Source organism: Fundulus heteroclitus, chromosome 18 (genome assembly GCF_011125445.2).
Source record: "Fundulus heteroclitus isolate FHET01 chromosome 18, MU-UCD_Fhet_4.1, whole genome shotgun sequence".
Lineage (NCBI taxonomy): Eukaryota > Metazoa > Chordata > Actinopteri > Cyprinodontiformes > Fundulidae > Fundulus > Fundulus heteroclitus.
The window spans coordinates 21,327,217-21,347,424 of NC_046378.1; the positions used below are offsets into that span (position 1 = coordinate 21,327,217).

General features: G+C 38.4%; 1 protein-coding gene across 2 annotated transcripts in view; it reads left to right on the plus strand.

Annotated features, from left to right (window-relative positions):
- Positions 1 to 20,208, plus strand: part of LOC105936545 (Down syndrome cell adhesion molecule-like protein 1 homolog) — a 145,245-nt gene that overhangs the window by 110,235 nt on the left and 14,802 nt on the right. For both annotated transcript variants that reach the window (XM_036150191.1, XM_036150190.1), the window contains exons 17-25: positions 147 to 217; positions 700 to 940; positions 6,835 to 6,981; positions 8,055 to 8,210; positions 11,827 to 11,966; positions 15,455 to 15,608; positions 18,329 to 18,446; positions 18,546 to 18,709; positions 18,844 to 18,942. In XM_036150191.1, coding sequence (XP_036006084.1) covers positions 147 to 217; positions 700 to 940; positions 6,835 to 6,981; positions 8,055 to 8,210; positions 11,827 to 11,966; positions 15,455 to 15,608; positions 18,329 to 18,446; positions 18,546 to 18,709; positions 18,844 to 18,942 — 1,290 coding nt within the window. The remainder of the gene's footprint in view (positions 1 to 146; positions 218 to 699; positions 941 to 6,834; positions 6,982 to 8,054; positions 8,211 to 11,826; positions 11,967 to 15,454; positions 15,609 to 18,328; positions 18,447 to 18,545; positions 18,710 to 18,843; positions 18,943 to 20,208) is intronic.

Genomic DNA, 20,208 nt, shown 5'->3' on the forward strand with positions numbered 1-20,208 from the left:
AGTGGCCTATGGTGTCCTGGCATATGTATATGGTATTCTTGAAATACAAAATACATTTTTTTTAAATAAGATTTACTAGAAATGACAAAACCCTAAACTGTTTTATTGAGATTAGTGAAATGTACGTTCCTTCTTCTGCTGCACAGAGCCTGATGGTCCTCCGATGGATGTAATCCTTCAACCTGTGACCTCTCAGAGTATCCGAGTCACATGGAAGGCAAGTATAATAATTTCTCCTTCCTTAAACGTTGTGCTCTTCTAAGTAAGTTTGCCTTAATCATTATGTCACTCTTTAGGTTGTGTTGTGTTTTAATTGCTTTTCAGTATTTTAAGTGAAGAAATATTGCATAACTGGGAATTTAACTTTTCTTCCATTGTACAAGATTAGCCTACCAAGGCAAAAAGTATTTATTAGCGGACTGTATAAACACAAAAGGACAATTCAACATTTACTTTCTGTGTTACTTCGAAATAACAGTCCTAAATATGGATACAGCAGGATTTCAAGCTCAAAGCCCTCACCTTCTTGAAGCTTCACTTCAAGAGACTGACTTCACTTTAAAGAGAAACATTGCGGCAATTTAATGTTGGGAGATCTGGAGACACTAAATGGCACAAAATTGCAAAGAGAAATAAAAAGCTAAGTAATGATTTTTTTTTTTTGCTTTTTTTGTTCTTTGTTGCTTAATCTTTATGCAGGCTCCAAGAAAGGAGCTACAGAATGGGGTTATCCGTGGTTACCAGATCGGTTACAGGGAGAATGGCCCCGGCAGTAATGGCCAGTATAGCATTGTTGAGATGAAAGCCACAGGGGACAGTGAGGTCTACACCCTTGACAACCTGAAGAAGTTTGCTCAGTATGGTGTGGTTGTCCAGGCCTTCAACAGAGCAGGCACAGGGCCTTCAAGCTCAGAGATCAATGCTACAACTCTGGAGGATGGTAAGACTTGATACAAACAAAACACGCAACAGGTCCAAGCATGTAGAAAACGTTTTACTGGTGGTTTATCTGTCTGATGTTGGGGATTCAGATGTCTTGGCGACCAGCAGTAGAAAACAGGTTATTCTACAAGGAGTATTATAAACACTGGAAGATTACACTGTCAGTGCTATGAATCCCTCTTTCTTATTTTTACTGTGTTCAATATCTACTGTGATTTCTTTTTACCCTTGTTTTAGTTTTCTCACTGTCTGATCTCTGTCAAATCATGTCTTGCTTTGTATTCCACTATTACTAAATTCTCAATGTTCTCTACACAACAATAAATGTTGTGCTGCTAGAATCCAAATGTCTCAGAACCAAGGACACAGATAGTCTCAAAGACGCAGTGCAGTGTAGTGCATTGCAGGAAAGTGAGTGATCTCAGTAGATACATGTGGAGAAGCTGCCATGGCCCTGACTGCTAAGGATTGAACAGAATATTTCTCAGTGATTCAACAATTGAATAAATGAGACAACATTGGAAAATATCGTATCTGTGTCTGTGATGCAGTTGTTTCAATATTGTCAATAGTCTTGATAAAATATAATTATAGGGTGTCTGTTTTAATGAAGGTGCAGTCTGGAAAGTAACATGTTCCACAGTAAATTTCAACAATTCACACAGTTGTTGAGAATGCATTGTCATGACACAAGTTCAAAGTTTATAAAAAAAAGTTTTCTTTACAGCAACATTTTAACAAACATTATCAAAATCTGTTGACGTTCTTTAGTACTGACTAATTAAGATTCTTCACATCAGTCCCTGTGCTAAACCTTGCCTGATGCCATAGCCAGTCCTCAATTTTCCACAGTTGTATGCCTACGCCATTAAACTTTCTTTCAGTACAACTGCTATCTAACTGTTGTATTTTGAATCTATGTAGAGGGTAAGCCCTGGGAGGATGGTTAAACTTTAACAAATTGCATTATTTGTTTGAGTATTATTGAAAACACATGACTTATTTTCACTAATGTTATTTATTGTATCACTGTTTTAAATAAACATTCTAAACTTGCGAGCTTGTCACAACCCTGATCACCTGATCTTTCATCCACACCCCCAAAACCGCAAATAGACGTTAGACGGAGTCTCAAGCAGGATTATAGATAAGTTAATATACTTTACATAAAATGGAACTTTTCCCTTTGTCGTGGCTGTTGTCTGACTCTTCCACTAGCATCTATCTCCGTCCGCATCTGCCCATCTACAGTACTAGGCTTGGACTTTGGCAGTGATCTTTTTATTTTTTTTAGTTAACCTTTATTTAACCAGGAAAAAATCCCATTGAGATTAAAAACCTCTTTTTCAAGGGAGTCCTGGCCAAGAGGCAGCAAAGTAAGATATTGAACAAAGATACATTAAATTAAATGACAGGTACATAAAAAAAACATATCAAGTAAAACAATTACAGATAATTGAGGCCGTTTCAAATTATTTCATTTTCAACTTAAAGGCATTTAAGGATAAAAACTCAGTCGACTTCCAGTCTCTTTGTAAAAAATTCAATGCACAAGGAGCTGCGTAGCTAAAGGCTTTCTTCCCTAGCTCTGTGCGGGGAAAAAGGAACCGTGAGCAACAGCTGATTGTTGGATCTCAGGGCATAAGAGGCTACGCTTTTTTGTGTAAGTAAGGTACAAATGTAATAGGGCAGTAATCCAAGAGGGGCCTTGTAAATAAAAGTGTACCAATGACACTGCCTCCTCGAAGAGAGGGAAGGCCATCCCACCTGAGAGTACAGGTCACAGTGATGTGTGATGGCTCTACAGTTTCTGATGAACCTTAATGAAGCATGGTAAACAGAGTCCAACATTTGAAGACATGAAGAAGTAGCATTCTTATAAAAAAGGTCACCATAATCTAAAACCGATAAAAAATGTGGCAGAGACGAGGCGCTTTTTTACTCTAAAATAAAAACATGTCTTATTACAAAAGAAGAAACCCAATTTAAGTTTTAATTTCTTCAAGTTTATCAATAAAAGGTTTGAAGGTGAGGGAGTCATCAATTACAATTCCAAGGTATTTATATTCATGTACCACTTCAATGACATTCCCCGCCAGAGTGGACACTACTGGCAGGGTTTGAGACACCTTCTTGTGATTTGAAAAAAAAACATTAACTTTGTCTTGTCAGCATTAAGAAATAATTTAAGATTAATAAAGAAATACTGTACAGAGTCTTTCTGTAGGTAATTAATAGCCTGTTCAAGAGATGACCCAAAGCAATAAGTAGTTGTATCATCAGCATAAATTAGTCTGATCAGTAAAATGACACAAAAAGTGCTGATTGGCCACAAGTGCATAGAGCTGCTTCCCAATGAGACTCTTTAGGTATCCAATTACAGATCAGCAAGAAGTCACATGGAGGCCAAAAGTTTAAGAGAATGCATATACACTCATCTGGCCAGAATCCGTCAACTTTAACAAAAAATGAATTTAGACTAACGCAAAACAAATAACCTCAAATAAAAAATCAGTCAGACACATTTTATGAGAGAACAGATGTGATCAGTTATTTTTCTTTCGTAATATATGTTTACTGTTTCCACACTTTTTGTAAACCTTGTATCACATCCTACTTTTTTTGTGGTTCTGGTTCCTTGTTTAGGCCAGTTATCAAACAATAATTATAATATTTATTGTCGTTGCAACATACATTCCAATAAAATTTGTTCTCTGCATTTAACCATAACCTTGGGGAGCAGCATGTGGGAGTTAAACCCAGGACCTCCAGGACACAAGCACAATGCTCTAACCACTTGGCCACCACTCCCCAAATCAAAAACACTAAACATGTTCTGGAAGAACTTGCATAGCAGAGGATGGTTTTGATCGGCCTGCAGTGCCTCGCAGTAAAGTGATAACGCGGCTCTGCATGTTGACCAACCCGATCTTCAGGGTTAGGGTTACTTTCTGCACCTCGGGTGGACATTGCTAACTTCCTCGACTCGTTGCTTCTCCTTGTTTACTCATTGCGCGCATGTGCTATATTGTACTTCCATACACATGATCTTGTGAAGGTAAATATACACAGAAGTGCTTTCTTTACTTACAAATAGAACAACATTAAAGTTTAAAACTCAGAAATTAACTATAACAAGGAACCAGATTGAAGAAATTTAATTGGAAAACCTTTGCATGCAACCACAGAGAGCTCCTCCTGTAGAAATTTGTAAAGTCAAAGTACATGACTGGGACTCTTTAAAGAACATTCTCTTTGTGTATTTCGTTTATACTCATTCATTTACTTTAAATTCATCAGAGCATTATATTTTTTTCAATCTGTTTTTAATCCAATTTTGAAATTTCTTTATCATGTACAAAAAAGCATTCAAGTACACATAAACAGATGAGTCATATATTTGTCCAAAGTTGGCTGAGCGTCATTGGTCCAGAGGAGACATAGCCCCTCTAGTTCCTTCCTGTGGTTGTAACCCTGGCGACAGGGATATTGATGGCCATTATGATAATAATGATACCAACAAGCATACTAAAAATAATTATAATTAGCTTGTCTCTCTGTCTGTCTTTCTCTCTTTCCCTCTCCCGGCTTCCTGCTGTAATTATCCACAGCTGAGTGCTTTGTCTCTCTGCTCCCTCTTTTCATCTTCCCCCCCTCCTTTGCTTTTAACTCTCCTCAATTCTTCCCTGTTTTCCTCTGCAATCCCCCCCCCCCCCATTTTCTTTAGCTTTAGACCACAATGACCTTAAATATATTTGTAGTTTTCCTCAAACAATCTAGTAATTCTTCTAGTGTTCCTCTTTCTTGTCATTGTAATGGCATATGGATCTGTTACACAGCCAAACAAAAGCCAAATTTGAGATATTTTAGGCATCTGCATTTTTGCCTGGATTCCAACTTCTAATTAGGTTCTGTACAAGGTGTAAAGCGGGATGTTGGGCTATCTTTTGATGCATCCTCATTATTTATCATTAGCTTCAAAGATCTATTAATGCAAAGCCCTGTTTTTGTTTTCTAACCCTCGTTTATTTTCTGCCTCCCTTCCTCCATCCTCCTCCTCACTTCCTTTTCTCTCTCCACCAGCTGCAGAGAAATTCTCTGGTGGACTTGGCGCAGTCTCCTTCTTCGATTGCATGCTGTCTTTTAGTCAGCGCTCTTCCTCTCTTCCTGCCCTTATTCCTCTTACAAGTTGACTTCTGTTCATCTTCAACAGGGGGAGTTATTCAAAGCCTGAATGGCTAGTGGTCAGTGGCAGCCAATAGCAAAGACACCTGGGCTGGAGGAGACAGAGCAGGGCTTGTATAGAGAATGAGAGATGATCCTATATGTCAAAGCAGAGGCATGGCGGGGTTTTGTTCTTGTTGTTTTTTATCAATACCTACTTTGTTTAATTCAACTTAGGTTGGATGTGAAAATGTTGGATGTGAAGAGGTGTCACAAAAAGGTTACTTGATGTTCAGCTACATTAACTTGTTTGTTCTTTTGAATGATTCATTATAACTCATACAAGGAGAATTTTTTTATTTTGATACATTTAAAGTGAACATTTGCTTCTACCACTGCCTCTTGCAAAAAAAAAAAAAAAATTACATTTTATATGCACCTGGGGCCTTCCTGTGTTGCGTTTGCTTGCCCTCACTGACTCGGCTTCCTCCCACAGACCAAATACCAACAGTTTGAATTAGAAATGCAAAGATCATAGATTTGTGATTTTTGGAAAGTTTTGTCCCACTGACATGGATAGAAGCTGATTCCAATTATTCTTTAAATACTATAATTAACAATGTATCTCTACCCTGTTATAAATAAGGTTTTACTTGCACTTTAAAAACAAAGATAAAATGATTACAGAGTTAACATTTTCAATGCTTTTAGAATGTTGTATTTATTAGCAATTAACATGATTACTAAGTGTAAACACCAGTCTTCTTGCAAGGATGTCCACCAGAATGGAGGGATGCCTGGGTTAGATAACTGATATCAAACCAGATCCAATTAGGAATACGACGAACTTCACCATCACAAGTACCTCTTTAAAACAAAGTACTGCATCAACTAAAATGATTTCTTGACTGTACCTCTCTTTTCCTTTATGACGGCAAGAACTTAAAAAAAAAATCCATTAAGCCCATTAGGTCACATATACAGCACAAAAAAGAGGAAACATAACTTAAATTTTTTTAATAAATGGGTCTCTGCTTAAACTGTGGTGAGGCAGTATGCACACAATTCCATTCAGTCAAGTTTAGTACTGACAACACCTCGGAGAGGGGGCAAAAAAGGAAAAGTTGCATGTCTGGTTAGAAAATTTATTTTTCCATCTTTTTCTTTATTTATCATTCTGACTTCCTCCCTTTTCCCTTCTAGTTCCACCCCTGCTTCCGTGAGACAGTATTTAGTGTAATACATACTACAGTGGTTACATTTAAGTACTTTGGTAGAGTTTTGAGATTGATTCCTTAAAACAGATATTTCTTTTTCAGAAGCTGACACAGAATCAACAGCATTGACTACGTCTGGGTTTTATCTGAATACCTAAAGGGAAATATGTGTTTGGAACAACAAAAACAAAAATGTGACCCTTTTGGGTGAATGGAGAAACAAACGTGTGGTCAACTTTCCACTTAGTTTACACCTGCATAAAATCTAAAAAGAGGCAACCCCTGCCTGTAGTACATCCCATGGGGGGAAAAAAAACATATGTGTCCTGCATTTCACTCTGCTATTAGCATAAAATCCATATTAAAAAGCATCTGGACTTTTTCTTAGTCAACAAACATAAGTTTTTTTTTAGCCCTTTCATGACCATACCTATTATTTTTGATTTAGACATATGTAGTGAAATACTTAATATGCCTAAGTAATATGTATATATTTTTTCTTTTATTTTAGTGCCCAGTCAGCCTCCTCAGAACGTGCGTGCCATTTCTGTAACATCTGATGAGGCAGTGATCAACTGGGCTGAGCCTCCAAGAATGACCCTCCATGGCGTATTAAAGGGATATCGTGTTGTGTTCTGGGCAGTTTTCCCAGATGGAGGTATGATTTCTTTATGTCCATCCACCCATCCATCCATCCATCCATCCATCCAATATTTTATACAAAATTACAAATACATTTTGTGTCACCATAGCAATCCCTACACAACTAATCCCTTCATTTTATTTTATTTTTTAGAGAATTGCAGCAAATCATGGCAGTTTGGGTGAACCAGACTTTTTAAGAGCAACGTGATGCTATCTACATGCCGAGATAAAAAAAACATTTTCAATCCAACCATCACAAATATAAAGAGGTGGATTTAACTAAATCCTTGTGGGGTCTCTTAAAGGAGCTGTACTCTCGTCAGATGAGACTAAAAAAAACTTTTTTGCAACAAGAAAAGCATTCGCTTTAGGAAGTATAGTGGAGGACTTGTAAAGCTGTGGGCCTTTTACACTTCCATAATCCTGGAAGCCTTCTTAGAATGCATGACATAAAATCACAGACATTTAAAAAAATATATTGTGGATGCTACAAGAAAGCTGAACATGGGTGATCATTGGGTCTTTCAGCACCATACTGATAAGACCCAAATGGCCAAATTTACACAGAAATTGTTTAACAGGCAAAAGCAACCTCATTCTATGTCTATCTCAAACTGCAGACCTAAATCATATATAGAACCTGTAGGGCGAGATGACTAGAATAGATCACAGGAGGGAAATGGGCAATGACCTCTCAATCCTCCAACCATCCAAAATGCTGTTTCAGAATACAGTTCTGGTGCTATCCTATTGGCAAATGGGGTCTATACAATGTTTTAACAACACTGGTGTGAATAATTATTACTGGTGACAATTTATTTAAATAAATATGCATTTGAAACATGCATTTTTTTCTCATTAAATTTATGTACATAAAGCATGGACGGGATATTTTTTGAAATTTTTTGTTCCACATAACGTTGGAACAGAAAACAAAGCAACAAGAGTTGACGTTATGTTGTCCTTGTACTGGGGTGACAATAAACGTGGAGAAGTTAGTAAATACTTTACTCAAATTGTGATTATTTGTGATTTCATTCATTGTGATAAATTTTCTATTTAAACCTTTGCTCTTTCTGTTCTCAGAGTGGGGTGAAATGCAAAATATTACAACCACCAAAGAGCAGGTGGAGCTTAAAGGTCTTGAAAAGTTTACCAACTACAGCATCCAGGTGCTGGCCTTTACCCAGGCCGGGGATGGTGTACGGAGCAACGTCCTATATATCCAAACCCGCGAAGACTGTAAGTTATGTTTTCATATCAATATAGATAAGCCAAGTAATTAAATTATCTACAATAATGTTTAATTTGCCTTGACGCTGTTTTTGAAGCAGCTTTAAGGATTTTTCCTGACGGTTTAGGCAGCAGTGTGGGAGGCAGGGAGCCAGCGGGTGTAGAGGGGGTCTTTGTAAGGCTGAGGTTGCTGATTAACAACCTCTTTGTGCTCTGATGTGCCATTACTAGTGCTAATGAAAATTAAGAAGCCAAAAAGTGTGTGCGGCTACGAACCCTAAGGGTGTCAGTCAGTGTGTGTGAATATGTGGGTATGTGTGTCCATTCGGGGTGTTAGAACCGTCTTTGCATGCTGGCTTGTGCTTGCATTGGTGTGCACATTCATCATTGTTTGTGTGCAAGTCTAGCTCACAACGAAGCAAGAGGAAAGGGATTAATTCTTTGTGGCTTAGAGAGAATTAATTTTGTGCTTACACTGGCGGGCTGTGGATTACATCCGTATCCGCCTCTCCTCTCCATCCCTGGGGCCAGTCTGCGAAGGAGGCAGGCGTCTCGAGATGGAGAAAATGAGGGAGTGCAAGAGGGGGTGGAGGGGAGCAGGGATTCTAAAAAGTGTCATTTCAAAAAAGGCTTTTATTCTCTTTTCCTCGCCGTATCTCTGTTTTATGAGCTGGCCTCGCTCCAAGAGCTCTTCAAATGTGTGTATTTTCATAGTCTTTGAGTGTGTGTCTGTCGGAGTCTGTCTTTTTACCCCTGATATGTGTCGACACTGTGTCCAGGGGCAACCTCTTCACAAATGTTATCTGTCTCTCTTGGCCTAACCCTTCCCTTTGCCCTCGGTTCTGTCTGTAACACATGGAAAAGTGTTTGCAATGAAATTGTGCAAACAGCCAGTACTCAGTCTGACATTTCATGCCTCAGTCTCTTAGAGGCCCAAACACACTGGACAGTAAGCATAAGAACTGTTAACATGGCCATTTATTTACAATGTTTTTCACTCCACGATTTTTCCGGCCCTAGAGACCCAGGGGTTGTTTTGTTGTTATTGTTTGCTTGTTCAAACATACAATACTGGTTATGAATTATATATTTCTCAGATTACGTTTAATGTAGGATGGCATGAAAATAAAATAGCTGAATGGAGCCAATTGAAAAAAGAAACAAAATAACATTAGGAAATTGTTATGACATGTATGATGCTGAGAAAATAAAGGTTACCTCTAGCTTAATTTAAAGGGGATGTTAGAGTATTTTAATTGGTGTGATCTCAGTCATCAGTTAAATGTTAATGTTACTATCATGCCATAAGCAATGTCACAAAGGTCCTTGTGTTTTCTCAAAAACAACTAAAGACTTTTCTCGTGTAGACTAAAAGGTATTTTTCTGAATCCTCTTCAGCATAATATCCATGCAGTACACTCATGCTCAATAGCAGTTTGGCAAAAAGTAAGATGAACTTTGTGGACAAATCAAATTGAGAAAAATGGTTTTGTTTTAATATGAAGGCATTTTTGTTAAATGAAAATAGTGAATACAAAGTAAAAACCTTATTGTGTCTATAAATATTATGTTGGACTATTGGCAGAGTGAGGTATCGCATCTTACCGGATCTGTGTTTAGACGGTTTACAATCATTAATGAAACAAGTTCTTTGTTATACTAGTGAAAATAAAACAGAGAAAACCTGCATAAATCTACAGCTGTATAAAAAAAGAGTTTGATTCTATACGTTTCTTTGGATTTTACATGTCTGTCTTTTGACAAAATTGTGAAAGAGGTTTTAGGTCAAACTAGAATGTCTAATATTGTTTCACTAATTTGCAAGCGCCAACTTTTTGCTGTTTAATTCTGCATGTATTTTGAAACCCAAAGCCTCTTTTATGAAACCCTTTCATTCCGGGCCTGAGATGCCTTCTTCTGCTCCCTAAGAAAGTTTATTAAAGTACCTAAGCAGCCTGGAGGGTAGAAATGGATCCACAGCTTTTGGGCCTTTGATCTAACAGTTGAGGCAGTCACAAAGGAGAGTGAATAGGTGTGAGGTGGGGGAGTGGTGAGAACAGCATTTAATTTTGACTAAAGATATTGTTGTCTCGTGTCATTTCACAGACTTATGTGCAGACATTGTTTGAGGCGATATCTAGCTCTATTTACATGACTAAGAGTTTAATGAAAAGCTCATTATTGCAGCAGTATTGCTTTCTTGCTGCCTGCAATACGATATAACTGTCTTAAAAGGCCTCTATATTTAGGGATGAGTATTTAAAGTCAAAGATACCAATTGAAAATGCTAATTAATAATTATTATTTAAAATATCCAAAAAAAGTAACCAGTCAAAAAGCTGCATGGGGTACCGCACAATCTGTTTCTTTTAGGTCTGTGTAGCATTGGTGTTTGGTGAAACACTTAATACACTGTCTGTATTTTGGAAGCTTATTTTAGTTTTGTGCTATTACAATCCACAACAACAATGATGATATTTCTACATGTCTGTTATCAGGCCAGTGAGAAGTTTTTCAGTCTCTGATGTGCAGGTTAATGGTGGGATGTAAACACCAGCCAAAGCAAATGTAGAGAACTGAATAGAAAGGTTTCCAGTTTATAAAAAAAAAAGGTTCCCAAGAGAGGGGGCTACGTGCCTTCTGTAACACTGTGACATCACTACATGCACCTTCATTTATATTAAGGCAGGTTCCACCTCCTCTATTTATTTCAGAGAATTTCAGGCTACAGTCTGCTCAAAACATCTAGAAGCCCAGCATCTGAGATGCACTGTCCAGGATGTGGTTACTGAGACAGTTGTATTGAAACAGTGGCAGCAGATCCGGATACCCAAGTTTCTTGTACAAAGAAACACCAGCTTGTTTGCTTTGTTTGCTCTCTGGTGAAAGTAACTTAAGGAAAGTACAGTGTAAATACAGGGGGAAAAAAGTAGGAGCAAGGTTAGTAACAGAACAGACTGTGCAGTGCCATCTTTTATGATATTATAATATTTATGTATAGATAAACATCTTCATAAGAGTTTTTTTTATCAACAATAAAACTGCAAAGCCTAGAAGTGAGCTGCACCAGTGTGTTTTTTGCAAAGTCAATGTGAGATTCAAAGCCTAAGTTACTGTAAATAACAGTTCCATGGTGTTTATACTGTCACACCCTTGGCATAACCTGGTTATTTATGAAGAGAGGGGTGGTTATGGACACAGTCGTACGAAAATCAGTGCATGATGCAAGGGTTTGGTCAGTGACTTCCTTCGCGAAAGTGACCAGTGACAAAATTCAGAAGTACTGAACCAGATGTACATTGAACGAGAGAGATAAACAAATACAGTGCATAAAAGTTAATAGTGGGAATAGCTTAGTCAATGACTCTGTCCAAGAAAAATACAAAGCTAAGCACAGAACCAGACACACGTTTTATGGAAAGTGAAAGCAGTAAGAGATTATGGTATTTAGGCTTATCATAGATTCTATTTAAGCTACATCTCTTTGCAAACATTGTTTTTAAAATGTCCTTTGTCTTTCTTTTTACAATAATATCAAAGAAAATTTATGAATATAGTAAGAGTTTTACATTTTCATGTGTAATAGACATCTTTGGGTAAATGTTTTCCCCCTTGTCTGATTCAGATCCCGGACCCCCGGCTGGCATTAAAGCAGTGCCCTCCTCTGCCAGCAGTGTCGTAGTGTCGTGGTTACCCCCGCACAAGCCAAATGGAATCATCCGCAAGTACACAATCTACTGCTCCAGCCCTGGTTCTGGCCAACCGGTGAGTAAGTAGAGGGGAACGTTGAATTCAGCATTGAAATACAAATGAAAACGGGTAAGAAGGAGGCAGACCAGCATTTAACATGGCTAAGTAAAAAGCAGGGAGATAACATGTTGTTTTTTTCTTTATAAACATGCATACCTTCTATTGTGCATTCTGTATGTTCTGTGGATGATGGCAATTTCATTTAATTAAGAGCTGTTCTGCTGAGTTTCTATGTTTGTCTGCGTGTGTGTGTGCGCGCACGCGTGTGCATGTGTGTTTGAGGCCTATTGCTGCAGTCTCAGCAAGATATGTGTGTGAAATTATCTCCCCTCATACTGCAGAGTGTGTGCATGCAAGCTCACCCTCCAGCCTCATTTACATATCTGCGTCTCATCACGTTGCCAGGACAACCTCATCTGTTCATCAACCTGGGTGGAAAATAAGCCGAGAGCAAATACACACTCTCACTCCCACTCTCTCTTTCTCTCCCTCTCAGACAGACACGCGCATACACATTTAAGCAGAAAAACACTCAGAAATGTATCACACCAGCGATAAAGTGCTTCATTCATACAAAGTATGCATTTAATGTTTTTTACGACTGTGTGAATTCAACAGCAAGAAATATATTTGATACACACACACGCATGCACCCCACGGACCTTTCAAGAAATATAAATGCATCTTGTTCTTCGCCTCCCTCACTCACAAATCATTCTTTATATCTACGCATCTATCCATCTATCTCTTTCTTTCGGCCCCTCTTTCTGTCTTCCAAGCCCCCATGCAGAGTTTGGGATGATTACTATGTAAATGAGTGCGACTGGAGAGAGGGAAAGGGGGGGGGGTTGTTTGGGGGTGGGTCAAACACTCCGCATGGGGAGTACTTTTGTTCCTCTTTTCATTATCTTGCTCTATCGTTCCCCGGATCACCGCTATCTCCACACTAGAGGAATATTTTAATATCCGTTACAGCAGTGCACACTCTGTCAAGCCTTCCTCTCAAGATCTCCCCATCTATACTGTACAATCATCCTTCTGTCCATGTGTCTATTCCTCTGTCCTTTTCCTCCACTCACTGCAGAGCATGGCGACAAATGTGCAGAGAAAGACTTGCAGATATGTAAAAAGAGAGGTGGGAAGATACAGGGACTGTTGAAAACACACGGGGTTATCTGTGGATGGACGTATAGATAAGTGGAATGACAGGGAAAAGTCGTTGACGGAGGAAAATGAAGAATGGCTGAGCAGTGATGAAGGAAAGGATGGTGCATTGGATAAAGAGTCGGAAGTATTAGATAAGGGTGGCACAGACAAAAGGGAAAGAACACATTAGAGACAAATTTCAGTAGATTTAACAACGGTGACTTGTTCATGAATGTAAAAAGATAGATAGATAGATAGATAGATAGATAGATAGATAGATAGATAGATAGATAGATAGATAGATAGATAGATAGATAGATAGATAGATAGATAGATAGATAGATAGATAGATAGATAGATAGATAGATAGATAGATAGATAGATAGATAGATAGATAGATAGATAGATAGATAACCTAATTTTTCAGTGTTTTCAATCGACTGGTCAGGATTGTTACCGATTAAACTGATTTGGCCGGTACTGACACCGTTCACCACTAAAGGGACTGTGCTCAGCAGCACTGCATTGCTTTCACGGCTCTTACCAATGAGACTTTTTCTCTTACCGTTCAACCGATTTGACTCCTGCATCACAGTCTTCCTTTCATGAAGCTGCTATTTGTCAGTAACGTAAGTTAGTGTTAAATCGCTTAGGCGTGGTAAAAACGGGATTTTGCTAGTGGAGGATGTTAGATGGTGCCGGCGCACAGATGTGTAAAGTTTGTCATGCCGTTTTCTTTTTATTACTCTACTCATAATTGAAAGTGCAGCAACTCACTGAATGGCCGAGGACGCCTGGGTAGAGGTGTGTGTCTGTTCATGTAGCTGCTGTGTGTGAATTTTCCTGAAGGCTGAGTTCGCTGAAGAGTAGGTGTGGAGTAGGAGTTGAGGGAATACAGGTATAATTGGTCAGTAGGAGAATAGTGATACGCGGTAAGAAAAAAATAGACAGATTTTTCTCTCTCTGTGAATGTGTGATTGTTTGTGTGTGTGTGTGTTGAGGGGACAGTGATGCGTACATGTCTAGACAGCAGACACATGGCCGGGTTAAACACACTGCAATTACACATCCACCTCCAGGTCATGTATGTCACTCTATGTGTGTAGCTAGTTGTGTGTCGGTGCTTCCATGCATGTGTGTTGGCGTTTCCCTCTACATGTGTTTCTAACCATTTCTCTTACTCTGTCTCTCCTCCATCCAAGGTATCCTGAATAGTCTTCAGGATATCTTTGACTGACTTATTTGTCTGTTCCCCGTCATATCTGTGTTTGTCCTCCCTGAGGAGAATAGTGGAGAAAAGGGCGAGGGGTTTCCTTTCCTCCCATCCAACCTTCTTTTTTTTTCTTTTTTTTCTTCCATCTTTACCCACTTTTCTCCCTGCCTCGAGCGCTAGACGTTCACACAGTTTTGCCTCATAATAAAGTGTAGCGTGCCCCCAAACCTCAACAACTTAAATCTCATCATTTTGTCTGTTCTACTTCAACACAGTGAAAATGAAATATACCGCATATAGAGCTAGGTTGAAATTACAATGATGTTCACTCAGTCTCTCACATCACATCATCTGTGCCTTGCAAAGGTTTTCATGCCAGATAAAAGGTTCTAATTTTGTCATGCTACAAAAACAACAATTTATCTTTTTAGTATGTTATGTGATAGACCAACAGAGTTGTTCTTCTCTAAATTCTAAATGGATAGAAAACTATGTATGTTTTTTCTAAAGGTTTTAAAATAAGAATCTAAAAGATGTGCCATGCGTTTGTTGTCAGTCTCATAGACTCAGATACCCCTAAATAAAATTCAGAGCAAGAGTTGTTTTCTAAAGGCACCTAATTAATTAAACATGGTGGTGGCAGCATTATGCTGTGCGGATGCTTTTCTTCATCAGGTACAGGGAAGCTGGTCAGTCTTGATGGAAAGATAGATGCAGCTGAATACAGGGATCTCCTGTAAAACTTAGACTGAGTAGAGTTTCAGGTCCCAACGGTTCCATAAACATACAGTATCTCAATCCAAGTTCAGACCTAAATCCAATTGACCAGATCGAGCTGTACAGAGCTGGTAAAATGGTAAAAAGCAAATGGATAAAACTGATATTGCGCTTTTCTAGTCACACCAACCACTTAAAGCTCTTCACACCAGAGCCACATTCATCCAGATGTGACTTTTAAATGCAAAGTCAACCATAGAAGACTTTGCATTTAAAATATTAATTAGTTAAAGCTAGCCTTACTCATTTGGACTATTTGGACCAAAATTAAACATACTAGTGAGTATTATAACATAGTGACAATTTTATAGCACTGCTAGATTTGTCTTTTCTGTTTAACCTCATGCTTTGAGTTTTTTTTTTGCAGCTGCCGAGCGAGTATGAAGCTAATCCAGAGCTTCTACTTTACCGAATCACCCACCTGAACCACCGGCAGCAGTACCTGATCTGGGCTGCTGCTGTCACCACTGCGGGCCGCGGAAACTTCAGTGACAAAGTCACAGTGGAGCCTGCTGCCAAAGGTGAACTCTTTTATGTCATACGGGGCTAACCTTTGTCATAGTTTATAAGTTAATATGGAGCAAAATATCCGTTTTTGCTTTTGTGCTGTTATAGACTAAGACGTAGTGTAATAAACTGATATTGCTGAATAATTTGTCAGACTATCTGCTCAACTAGTCTTAAGTTGCCTGCTTCACATACATAAAGGTTGCCAACTGTAGTTTTAAACCAGTGTTGCCATGATAAGAATGATGGGTGGTGTCACATTATCTTCCTCAGCATCGCTGTTTGTGTTATTCATGACCGAAAAATATCTCCAAAGAACCAAGTTTATTTTTTCTTGAAAGCAAGGGAAATGTTTAGGAGCCTTTTTTCAGCCAACAGAGTGCTAGTGTTTAGCAACAAAAGGGCGAGGGGCTGAACTGCAGTGTACTATGCTTCATAAAGCCATGCAAAACTCTGTTATCTTGGTACTTCCTCTGGCATCTCATTGAGGACTTTAATCTGACATTGTGAGAGGTTTTCCTCCTTAGCTTTGTTTTACACAGCAGTCTGGAAGGTTTCATAACTTTCATCTCTTGAAAAGAAGAGTAGGGACCACGCACCAAACAAAATGTACATTATTCAAGCTAAATGAGGTATCCTCCTCATTTTCAAAACGTGTTGTCTACTAAAAATATGTGCCAGATATCTAGAAAGAGAAAAACAAAAGAGAGACACAAAGCTGTTAAAATTGCTGTGTTACTTTAAATTAAAGGGCTTATCCATTTAAGAAAAATCATTGACTCATATTTAATTCATGTTTTGGTCAGACTCCTTAATCCTTTAGCCACATGTTCTGTCATTAACAGATGTGGTCCTGTCAGAAGGCAACTGAAAGTGGTAATTTTGGAAAAATAAAATAAAACGCTTATGGTAAAATCAATTTCTGACACATTTCATGTGAATCAATTGTGTTGATGGTTCTTTTACTCCTTGCATTTTCTGCTTTCATTCTTATGAACCACTTTGACACTATTAAAGTTGGAGTAGTTGCTGCTCTTCAAACCTCTTGCTGACTCTGAAACAAAAGCAAAATGTCCTGAAGGATGTTTTTTATTGATATCAGTCAGCTTCCTCTCACTGTCTCTCACACACTCTGTCCAGTTTCTCTTGTTCCCCTTGATTCCTTCTGTGTTGCTGCCTCTTAAGACTTCACAGAGGTGTGCTATTGATTTCAGAGTGCAGAGAGCACCAGAGAAAATGCCACTAGACAGGGAGATGATCAGGAGGGGAGACAGACAGCAGGGAAGACAACAGGAGGAAAGAACAATTGATTCAACAGGAGTAGAGAAAACTCAGAGGCAGAGTGTTTAGGAAATGAGCATGTCAGTTACAGTTAGTCAATGGGGTTTCGGTTTCAAAGTATAAAGATGTGTGCATTAACTATCCTTTTCTTTATCTGCTCATTCTTCTGACCTCTGAGGGCAAAAGGTCTGTTAGCGTGCTGCTGTGGGGGACTGGCTCATCCTTTCAGCAGCTGCAAAAAAAGTAATCCAGGCTAGCACACTCAATCCTTAATTTAACCTTAACATAAGTGCACTAGAGCACAACCATTAAGACACCAGTGTGGGAAAGAAAAAGAGTGAGTAGGTGGTGGAGTGACACTGAAAAAAGGACAGACTGAGAGGATTTATTTTTTGTGCCACAATGCTCTGTCTCTGTCCTCATCTATCTATCTATCTATCTATCTATCTATCTATCTATCTATCTATCTATCTATCTATCTATCTATCTATCTATCTATCTATCTATCTATCTATCTATCTATCTATCTATCTATCTATCTATCTATCTATCTATCTATCTATCTATCTATCTATCTATCTATCTATCTATCTATCTATCTATCTATCTATCTATCTATCTATCTATCTATCTATCTATCTAATGACAAATAACAGCATCTTACCTTAAAAAAAGGGACCTGTGCTTGAGGTGTTCAGTTCATACGCCGTTGTCTATTACAGCAAAAAATAAAATCAAATCAATGCTTAATCTGTCTATCTATCTGTCTGTCTGCTTTTCTTATGAATTAAATAAATAAATAAAAATTTGCTTTCTGTATTTTGAAATAATTATGTACTGTATAGATTCAGTACATGGAGGATGCTCAGTATTTTTAGAAAATTGTTTGCTTAACAGTGATAACATTGTCCAATTAAAGTAGCATAATATAACAAACAAATGACCAAATCAACACAAAAGTGCTTCACCATTTACGTTATAAGCCTTTTCTATGGCCTTTTTTTCTATGGCCTTCTCAGTTAGCTGCTTTTACTCCAATTGAAGCTGAAGCTGAGCTGGAAATGAGAGAGCATACAACCTTTTAAAGTATTACAGACCAATAAGTTGTGTACTGTGACCAAAAGAAGTATTGACAGCAGGAACACCAATATGTGTGCTCCAACTAACAAAAAAGGAACAATTGTTACTTAATGTGCTATTTTCTTTCCAACTACGTAAACAAACTCAAATTAAATATTGGATTTTTCTATGTGTTTTGTTTAAGTTTGTGCTACTGTAGTGAAAAACAATTTCATTGTAAAGCTTTTCACGCATCTTTGCTACTGATGCTCATAAATGTGAATGTTGCTGCATTAGAATCAAATGTTACCTGGATTGTAATATTTCAGTCCGTTACCCTACTCCATTTTTCTTTTATGTACATTAAATGTACCCTCTTCGCACCCTTAAACAGCTCCTGCCAAAATCCTATCATTTGGAGGTACAGTAACCACTCCTTGGATGAAAGAAATGCGTCTGCCTTGTAGTTCTGTCGGTGAACCAACACCTACGATAAAATGGACCAAAGACAGGTGAGACTAATTTTCTAGATTTAGCATGCAAGCCTGCTCACATTATATGTATCTGCGAGTATATCACTCTAATGAAAATTGTTTCTTCATTTCTTTTAGTGAGGACACAGCGATCCCAGTGTCTCTCGATGGGCAGCGCCTCATTCTGGCCAATGGGACGCTGGTGCTGCGATCTGTCAAAGCTGAAGACTCTGGTTATTACACCTGCACAGCCACCAACACGTTGGGCTTCGACACCATCATAGTCAACCTTTTGGTGCAAGGTATGAGCACATGGTTTCAGATGGCACATGGGATATTTGTCCAGAAAGATCTATTCAACAATCCATATTTAAACAACCATTATTTCACAAGAACAAGGGATATTGAGCCCTGAACTCTCTGCGCTCTTTCACAGTCCCCCCAGATCAGCCTCGTCTAACTGTCTCCACCACCTCCACCTCCTCCATTACTCTCGCCTGGATTCCTGGAGACAACGGAGGCAGCTCCATCAGAGGTACGTTTATGTTACCAAAAACTATAGGCTTCTTTATTTTGTCCCAACATCTGGGGTTGTAACAATAAATTCAGCTGTAATTAAAAGACCAGACTGGTTTAATGAGCGCAAGACAGGATGTGATTTTAGCAATACTTGGAGATTAAGCCAAGAAGATTATTGGTTTCACAGATAAATATTTCACAAACCACAAATGTGTGTTATAAGATCTGTAAAATAATCCATTCAGATTTCACCAGTCCATTTATTGGTTCTAATACTTGTACTAATTCTTATTTAATGGAGGATCTAATGCTGAAAAATGACTCCAAATGCTCCTTTTTTGTGCGTTTTCACAATTAGAATGAAAGTAAAGTTGGTTCACTGCAGAAGTATTTAGTTCAGGGCTAAACAGTCTAAGAATTGTAGATCTCGAGCTAGAGGTCATCAAATGCCACAAACGTTTCTTAAGAAACTGTGAAACAAACCTTTAATTTTACTTGGAGAAGAAGCCGGCGTGTTTTGGAAAGCTGAGTGCAAGGAAAACACGTGGCAAAGAAGGGGTCACCAGCAACAAGGTCTACCACAAACTGGGGAAGATTTTGACACGAAACCCATTCAAGAGTTTGCAGGATATTCAGAAATGCCGTGGACCACAACTGACTTTAGTGCTTCACCACAGACAGACATTCAGGACATGAGTTAAAACTGTCACATTTATTGTATTACCACTGCTAAACCAGAGACAAGGTGACTAGACTGCTGATGGCCTAAAGTCATCCTTTTGGATAAAAGTTAATTTTGTATTTCTTTTCAAAATCAAGGAACCAGATGGTGGAAGATTGATGAGGCACAGAAAAGTTAGGGAAATTTTAGAGCAGATGCTGGTTTCCTTTTCCAACTGGACTTAGAGCAAGCCCACACTACCAAATATACAGATTCCTGCTTTCATGAAGATAATACCACTGTACTTGACTGGCCAGTAAACTCATCTGACCTAAACCAATATAAAAATCTATGGAGTTTTGACAAGAGGGAGATGATAGACATCAGACTCAACATAGCAAACAAACTGAAGTTCGTTAATAAAGCAACCTGGGCTCCCTAAACACCTCCGCAATGCCACAGACCGATCCCCTTCATCACTACACCACAATGATACAGTTACTCATGCAAAAATCAAGCTTGTCCATCAGTGTTTGCTTTTGATGTGTTTTTTTTTACCTGTCACATTTTTACTGTTCTATTTGATCTATTAATTCATTGAATGGTGTCTTGCTTTTTTTG